The sequence below is a fragment of the Argiope bruennichi genome, chromosome 1, assembly GCF_947563725.1.
Source record: "Argiope bruennichi chromosome 1, qqArgBrue1.1, whole genome shotgun sequence".
Lineage (NCBI taxonomy): Eukaryota > Metazoa > Arthropoda > Arachnida > Araneae > Araneidae > Argiope > Argiope bruennichi.
Genome location: NC_079151.1, coordinates 146345103 through 146354539, shown reverse-complemented (window position 1 = coordinate 146354539; position 9437 = coordinate 146345103). Strand labels below are relative to the sequence as shown.

General features: G+C 36.9%; 1 protein-coding gene across 1 annotated transcript in view; it reads right to left on the bottom strand.

Annotated features, from left to right (window-relative positions):
* Positions 1-7383: 7383 nt before the first annotated feature.
* LOC129965925 (uncharacterized) overlaps positions 7384-9437 on the bottom strand; it is a 39740-nt gene continuing 37686 nt past the window's right edge. The window contains exons 10-11 of the mRNA XM_056080216.1: positions 8842-8981; positions 7384-7602 (exon numbers count right to left, since the gene is read on the bottom strand). Coding sequence (XP_055936191.1) covers positions 7535-7602; positions 8842-8981 — 208 coding nt within the window. The 3' untranslated portion in view covers positions 7384-7534. The remainder of the gene's footprint in view (positions 7603-8841; positions 8982-9437) is intronic.

The window sequence follows — 9437 nt, the reverse complement described above, 5'->3', positions numbered from 1 at the left end:
TATTTATACACATAAAAGCTTGCGAACATCGTAGAAGCAAAATAATAATAATAATAATAATAATAGAGTATCATAAATGTGAGTGAAAACTAAGTTTTAAAACAGAAAATACCCTTTTATGATAAAATTATATAAATTATTATAGTAAACTGTTTTAGAGCAATAAATCTTCAATTTTAAAGAATTTTCAATTGAATTTTTTGTTGTTATTATCGTGAATATACTTTTTTTAGATGTAATAATAGTAAAACCATCGAATTAAAACGAAGTTCCTCATTATATAACATTATATAATGAGAATTTAAAATATAAAGAAATTTCCTGCTCCATTTTCCGCATTGAAAATCTCTTCTTTCTTTTGCAAAAATCAAAGCAGTCATTACCTTTTCAGTCACATCGTATTGCCGCATTGAAGAAAGACAGTCATTCTCCATGGCCGAATGGTCATGGCGCTGGTCTCATGATCAAGAGACCTGGGTTCGAATCCGCTACAGGCAATGCGATTAATAGTATATGTAAATACTTAATTCCTTGATTTTATGTTTTCCTTTATTTCATGTTCCATAAGGTACTGGGCATTTCTTTAGTTTACCAGGCAAGTGTTCTGGACTTTTCTTACTGTCTCCAGAAGAGTATGCTGGAACTTTCTCTGCTTGTATAAAAGCAGAAGATTTGTCAGTTACTGTGTTCTGAGTTCAGTTAATAAATTGGTTTAGTTTTACCTCTTGTGCGTGTCATTGAATTCTATACTATAGTTCTGCGTGACATTCTTTGGTGGAGGCGCCGGGTAACGATTCCAGGAAACGAATTTACGACGGAGCGATCGCCTTAAAGGCCTTGAACCAGAATTTGGACTTTAAATCCCACCACCCAGAAAGACAAGGAAAATGCCTGCAGAACAGGAAATTAAACCTGTCATCCTGACATCTGCACAGCCACAATACAGAAATCCATCCGTATTTAAAGGAGACGTGGGACAAGACCCAAGCAAATGGTGGAAGGAATATGACAGAGTATAAAAATTCAACAGATGGGATGACATGACTTTTCTACCAAATGTGTTCTTTTTCCTGGATGGCACAGCAAAGCAATGGTTCGAAAATAATGAAGAGAAATTGATTTCTTGGGATATTTTCAAATCAATGCTAAAAGAGGCTTTTGGAGAAACACAGCACTATGTAAAGAAGGCAGAAGAGGAGATAAAGAGTGGAGCTCAAAAATCTGGCGAAAGCACGCAGTCGTACATCTAAAGCGTGTTAGGGTTATGCCATCAAGTCAAACCAGATATGTCAGAAGGAGAGAAAGTGTCTCATCTTATGAAAGGAGTCGCCGAAGATGTTTACCAGGCACAACTGACGAAAGAAATAACCACTACAGAGGACTTTATTAAATGGTGTAGAAAGATCGAAGAGATACAGCAAAAGAGAATCCGGAGTAAGAAATTTGAAAGGCTTCGATCAAGAACGGAAACCAACTCAATGTTAAACACCGAATAAACACAGGCGACCACTTACCTGTCAGTCAGAGAGCTTACAGAGTGTCCCCATCCGAACGCCGCATTATCAGTGAGGAGGTAACCAAAATGTTAGAGAAAAACATCATTCAACCATCAGAAAGTCCCTGGTCATCTCCAGTCATCTTGGTCAGGAAAAAAGATAGAAACTGGCGTTTTTGTGTTGATTATCGCCGATTCAACAAAATTACCAAGAAAGACTTGTATCCATTGCCACATATTGACGACACCTTGGATTGCCTGAAGGGGGCAAAATATTTTTCGTCTATGGATCTCTACTCCGGTAACTGGCAAATAGAAGTTGATGAAGCCGATTGTGAGAAAACGGCTTTTATTACACCTGAGGGATTATACGAGTTTAAAGTGATGCCATTTGGCTTATGCAATGCTCCTGCAACTTTTGAAAGGATGATGGATAATCTTCTGCGACATTTAAAATGGGCAATGTGCCTTTGCAATTTAGATGACATTGTGGTGTTCTCAGAAACATTCGATGAATATCTTTAGAGTTGAATACCGTCCTTCAGTGTATACAGAACGCAGACCTTATCCTTAATCCTAAAAAGTGTCGCTTTGGAGCACAAGAGATAAAGATCTTGAGACACCTAGTATCCAGTGATGGCGTATGGCCGGACCCAGAAAAAGTAAAGGCCATGAGTGACTTTCCCGTGCCTAAGAAATATTCATGACATAAGAAGCTTTCTGGGACTTTGCTCTTACTATCGCCGATTTATCAAGGACTTTTGCCATAAAGCCGAACCTCTACAGTTGTTACTGAAGGGGGACACAAAATTCTGTTTGGGACCTAAACAAGTGGAAGCTTTTAATACCTTGAAGAAAGATCTTACCTCCGATTCTGTCTTAGGCCTTTATGACGAAACTGCACCAACGGAACTTCACACCGAAGCGAGTGGATACGGAATCGCGCAGTATTAGTCCAAATCCAAGATGGGAAGGAAAAAGTAATAGCTTATGCCTCGAGCACTCTGACGAAGGCTGAGAAAAACTATTCCACAACTGAAAGAGAATGTCTTGCGGCCATATGGGCTATAACTAAGTTTCGGCCATATCTCTTTGGAAAGGATTTCAAGATCGTCACTGACCATCATTCCCTGTGTTGGCTGACAGAACTAAAGGATCCCTCTGGAAGACTCGCTAGATGGGCGCTGCGACTCCAAGAATACGACGTATCAGTGGTGTACAAAAGTGGAAGGAAACCCAAAGATGCTGATAGTCTGTCCAGAAACCCATTAAAAGTCTTTGTTTCATGGTATGGGGACTCCATAGGTGCCACTTTATTCACTAATCTCTCAGAAGAACAGATGAAAGATCCGGTATTGGCCAAAATAATAAGAGACCAACAAAGTACCAAAACAAGTAGGCTGGGAAACTTTGAATTAGTCGAAGGAGTCCTCTACAAGAAGAATTTTGATACGTCCGGGAGGAAATTCCTACCAGTGATCCCGAAGCATTTACGGCTCAGTATTCTAAAATCTCTTCATGACGACCCTGGACATCTAGGATTCACCAGGACATATGACAGAATAAGAAAGCGATTTCATTTGTCAGGTTTGTACAGAAATGTTCGAAGATATGTGATGCACTGCCGAGAATGTCAAAGGAGAAAATCTATTCCTCAGAAGCCACCAGGTCGTCTCGTGCCTATTCCACCTGCTGCTGCTCCTTTCCATCGCATCGGAATCGACCTTCTAGGACGATTTCCAAAATCTGACGACGGCAACAAATGGATTGTAGTATGCACCGATTATTTGACACGGTACGCAGTCACCAGAGCTTTACCTACGGTGGAAGCTACACAAATAGCCAAATTCCTACTAGAGGACATAATCCTGAAACATGGAGCTCCACGAGTTATCATTACAGACCGTGGACAAGTATTCCAGTCCAAGCTGGTGTCCGATATTAATAGACTGTGGAATATCACTCATCGAATGACTACAGCCTATCATCCGCAAACAAATGGCCTCACATAGCGGTTCAACAAAACGCTAGCAGATATGCTTTCTATGTATGTTGATGTCGAACAGAAGAACTGGGACCAGATATTGCCATTCGTCACATTCGCCTATAACTCTGCCAAGCAAGACACGACAGGTTTTACGCCCTTGTACTTACTACATGGACGAGAAGCTGAAACGCCGTTGGGTACGATGTTTCCTCTCTGCCCCAAGGAGTTTAGCCAAGAAGACGATTACGTTAGCCATCTGATTAATAAGGCAGAAGAATCGAGGCAATTAGCTCGTACACGAACTCTCGAGGCTCAGCAGAAAGATCGCCGGCAATTATGACTCCAAACATCGGATGGTGGCATACGAATCAGGGGATTTGGTGTGGATTTTTATTCCAGTTCATAAAAAAGGGCTTTCTGAAAAACTCCTCAAGAGGTACTTCGGCCCTTATCAAGTTTTGAGGCGGTTGTCTGACGTCACTTATGAAGTAGCCGATTTCGATCCTAATTCTAGAAGGCGGAAACCAAAGGAAGTTGTCCACGTTTTACGCATGAAGCCATACCATGACCCAGAAGAACAAGACGACCAACATTCTTGTAAAATAATGGAGGTTCCGGAAAGAGACATTTCTCAAGAGACTACTCATTGTGAAGACACGACAACTTATACTGGCCTTGTGACTCGATCGAGAACTACAGCCACACGATGAAATGTCATAACATCGAGGCGCTGTTCTTCGAAGGAGGGAGCAATGCCGCATTGAAGAAAGACAGTCGAATCTCAATGACCGAATGGTCATAGCACTGGTCTCATGATCAAGAGACCTGGGTTCAAATCCCGTACAGACAATGCGATTAATAGTATATGTAAATACTTGATTTTATGTTTTCCTTTATTTCATGTTCCAGAAGATACTGGCCATTTCTTTAGTTTACTAGACAAGTATTCTGGACTTTTCTTACTGTCTCCAGAAAAGTATTCTGGAACTTTCTCTGCTAGTATAAAAGCAGAAGATTTGTCAGTTACTGTGTTCTGAGTTCAGTTAATAAATTGGTTTAGCTCTACCCCTTGTGTGTGTCATTGAGTTCTATACTATAGTTCTACGTGACAGTATTATACAGTTTTCTACAGACTGAGAAAATTACTAAAAAAATTTTTATGAGAAAGTCCCGCGTGGGGGGGGGGGTACCTTGTAATTGAGGATGAGAAGCTTTCGGGATGGTGATTGGTTCTCGCCACCCTTATGGGTATACGAAAGGGTGGGGGTGGCTACCTCCTATCGATGACAGGTTGTACTTCCCTAAGGGAAGGGTTGTACCGTGTCCAGTGATGGCCCTTAGGACTTAACCACTGCTCCTGCCAGAGTTGCAGTCGCGGCGGTCCGGTCATTCAAATTTTTCCGTGTCTCTTCGGGCGAATCGCAGTGATGTCTCATAATCACTATGATGATTATGAGAAAGTCTACGCCATTTACTAAATGCCACCATTTTAACCTGTCCTTTTTTTCTTTTTTTTGATACGTAGGTGCTATTTTAATTCTACGAATACCTTAACTCCGATGAAGGTTTTTTTTTATATTATCACTACATCTTTTCAAGTATTTAAAAAAATACTTTACGTATCTTTTAAAAAAACGTGCATCAAATTGAATCATTACATTTTTTTTATAAAGAAAGATGGTATAAAAAGTTGTATTTAAAAACAGGAATAGTTTTAAAATTTACATTAATAAAAAAAAAAACTATAGTTGTATTAATATTAATTATAAAAATCCTACAGAATAAAATTGGTTGCTAAAATGGAATAAGGATATTTTTATCTCTTTGGAATAATAATTTTTCCAAACAATTCAGAATAAATTCTCGAAAGTAAAACTACCCTTCAGAGGCCATGAAACCTTCTCCCCATAACATTCATTCTTAAAGCTTCCTACAATTGTGCAATTGAGTCCATTCATGCAAAGTTACAGTGGCATGAATAATTATAATAGTGCGGGTTCTCAAAGGAGTGCTCGCCTTTCGACTTCTGATATATTTACACAATATGGAATATTATACGCTTCGTAGTACAATGAAGACAGCCATTTAAGCATTTTTTTTCGATTCGGAAACAAAATTTTATGCAATACTTGAATTTTGGTAAAATGCAAGATAAAATATATTCAAAAACATTTTAGTAAAACGTATACACTACTACAATTTCGGTAAAATGCAAGATAAAATATATGCAAAAATACGTTAATAAAATGCATGCAGCAATAGAATTTCGGTAAAAAATGAATCAATAGCTGCAATTTTGGCGTTAACTAAGTCTTATTTATCGAGTATAAGTTATTGTGTTAAGCCGACTGCATTTTAAGAATGTTAAAAAAAAAATTATCTGTAGAAGATCTAAAATGGGGAAATGTGTCAAACTCTCGAGAATTGCAATATGTATGTTGCATACTTTACACGCTAGAAAGTAAGAAAAAGAATAGCTTTTGAATTTTTTTAACTCGATTTTGCACCCACTGGAAATGCATGCCGGGCATTTGTTCTACTTACATGTTACTTTAGTAACGTCACTGAACTGAACTGAGAGTCAGTCAGAGTTGGTCAGCCGATTGGACCCATTGGGAACCTAAGTGCATTCTTTTGTGATCTCCACATTATTTATAAATTATTAACTGAACAGTATAATTTTATACTGCCACTGAAGGAGAATGGACGAAACGTATAATCAGTTTTCGGAAAAATTAGAAGTTACAAACCTTATAATTGGCTCAAGGTGGGAACCGACGAAATTTTATCTTTCAAATGAGCTGCAATGAAGGAAATAATGAGTCGGACATGTGCTTTTGTACAAGGTCTGTCATTATAAATTCCACATTAGGAAATCGAAGCACATTTTCAAAAGATACCCAGTGGGTAAGAGATTCAAACTTTGCAAAAGATATTTGACAGATTATTCACATTTGGTTGTTTTCGATAATTTGTTAAAAATTAAATCGTATCTATAACCATCTCCTTTTTCAAACCTCGCTGGAGATATTTTTTCTGACAAGCGTCATTCGTTACTCATTTTTTTAAATGATGGTCAAAATGAACTTCCAATTTTAAATTGAATTGGATTAATGTTTGAAGGCATTTCAATTCATTTTTAATTTCAAAGCTAACACTTTTAATTCAGATCGGATGGATTTTAAGGTTGACACATAGTGACAGTAAATATATGTATGTGTGATAGTAGCTGTTTAATGTGCAGTACACTCCCCAGTATCCGGCATCATACGGCGGAAGGGCAGCCCGGATAGGCCGGAATTCTACGAACTCATCTCTTTGTCTCCCAATATCAGAAGACAAAGTTTTTAAACGAAAACTCACTGTTATAATATATATTTTCTCACTTCTTATTGAGAACTAAGCCCTCCATTTTTCTAAAGCCCCGTAGAATGTGAAGGCGGCCCGGTGAAACATAGAAGCAGTTGCCGGTAACGTGTCGAGTTAAAATAGAAGGCTCTGTACTGGTAGTTTATGCGTGCTTATATAATGCACTGCACATATCAAGAATTTATTAGAGAAAAAGTAAGTTAAATTTATAAACTTTTCACATTTTAACATAAATTCTGTAATTACGATAACTTAATTACGATAAATGAACGATTAATACGATAAAAATACTATTACTGTAACTTAATTACGATAAAAGAAAACTAGGCCGGATAATCGTGAACCGTATACTCAGGAGTATACTGTATATTTATTTATAGTAATATACAATATAAGTAAAAATTTTTAATGAAAGCTCCTTAGATAATTTTTGAGAGACGATTGTAAACTTTAAAAAAAAAAACAACTTAAGAATGAATCGCCTCTTAAATAAACCAATTAATTCATTTAGGAATGCTAAAAAACCTCGATATAAATGTTATCGCAAAATTTTATTTCAAAATTGTTTAGAAAAATCAGATAATGAGACAATGAAAAATAGCATTCAAAGAATTTTTTAAACGTTGTATGAATAGCATGAGACATTTTATCTTGTTTCTACAACAGTGTGCACTCCGCCGAGCTCAGATGTTTGCAGTTTTAAACCAGAAAATCAACTCCTGCTCATCTTTCATAACAACATTATCAGGACCTGAAAATAGAAAAAACAGTCTTAGATTAAATATATTTTCATTCATTTCATTTAAATTTAATTTATAAATTTAATGAATAATAGCTATAATTTCTTTCTTAGGAAAGACTTCGAAAAAGTTAATTATTATAAGATTTTTCTCAAACTTATTCAGCTTTCAGGTGCTACATACTAGATTAATGCCGCATTCTCAATTCACACGAATTCTATATTTAGAAGGCATTGTTGCAATAAGTTGCATTTGATTCTGTATATTTATTAATTTTTTATTAAATAAGATGATTAGCATTACATCATGTTGTTTCTTTTCTAATGTCCTTATTTAATTAAAAAAATAATTTTTTATCGCTTTATATTCGTTTTGAAAAATCCTCTAATTTTTACGAGTAGGGTACAAATTTTCCCAGAGTGCTTGAGTTGTGAATCAGTCTCTGAAATGTGAAACATTTAGCCAAATATTAATCTGTAATCACATTTGAAAATATGCAAAATAACATTCTGAAATTTAAATTCTTGATGATAATTTGAGTAAGATCGCCAAGGTGGTATTTGTAAATTAAATGAAAGCGCAAAACGAGAATATTCCCCTGCTTCCTACTTTGTCTGTTTAATAATTCAACCCTGGATAAGCACACCCCCCCCCGTCGTCAGGGTTCGCATGAGAGATCATGAAGGGTTTAGGTTTAGTTATATTAACGTCCCATTTTAAAGCAAGACTAGGGCTATTTTGGGATGGACCTCGTCATTTTAAACCGCGGTCAGATGACGAGGACGACACCTGAGCTGGCAACCTCCTCTTCAAGCTTCCACATCACACCAACGGGTGGACGTTTGGCCCCTATGGATTTAACGTTCACTAGACCCATTTATACGACAGTTCTTCGATGGAAATGGGTCTCGAAACTGAAATCCCTCCAGTTCCAAAGCCGAGACCAGGTCACCACGGCCTTTGCACGTGTACGAGAAACGATGCGGACTTCCGAAATGACGCCAGTCACAATCAATATTATCAAACTTGCATTACCGCAATTTTGTGCAAGTGCTGTCAATAATGCTGTGATTAAATATGTCGTGTCTGCTTCTGTAGAGTGCTTCTACAATCCTAACTAAATTTTTAAATATCTTGTTGCTTGTGCTCTGTCTTCACTCGAAGCCTGTATTATGAGTTCTGAGTCGACCTGTGTTATTGAGTCGAAACGACGCAATCAAAAATTCTTCTAAAACCTGAATATCACTTACCGGTAGCGAAATGCGTCAAAGTCTCCGTTTCATTGTTTGAGCCCACATACAGCAACCAGAATTTCCCTGTTTCTGGATCATTTGAGATGTTTGCTATCTTGTGCACATACATCTTTCCAAACATTACTTTCCACTCAAATCTGGAGGAAAAGATCCATGAGAATGTATTAGTTACTGCACAAGCGGAATGCTTCAAAATATGAAATTAAATGAATGCATATATTTCTCTGAACGTGTCGCTGTTGTTGTTTTTTAATAAGAAGAAATGCTTATTCGTTTACGATTCATTTTAAAGCGTTTTCAATATTTTACAATTTAAATTATTATCAGAATATCCTGTCAAACTATTAAAAATTCAACGAAGGAAAACTGGAAAATGGATTTCCTTCTAAATCCCTTGATGCACGAATTTATTAGCTGACTCATTAGATAGCACATCCTATATTATGAGCTTTTCGTTATTTCCATCCATATGACAAAATAAAGGACACTCGAGTTACTTAACGAAACACGGTCATTTTTGTCTTTTAAATTTACTTTGAACTTAAATGCAGATTTAAATATGCAATTTTATATATAAATCTGTAATTCTGTCC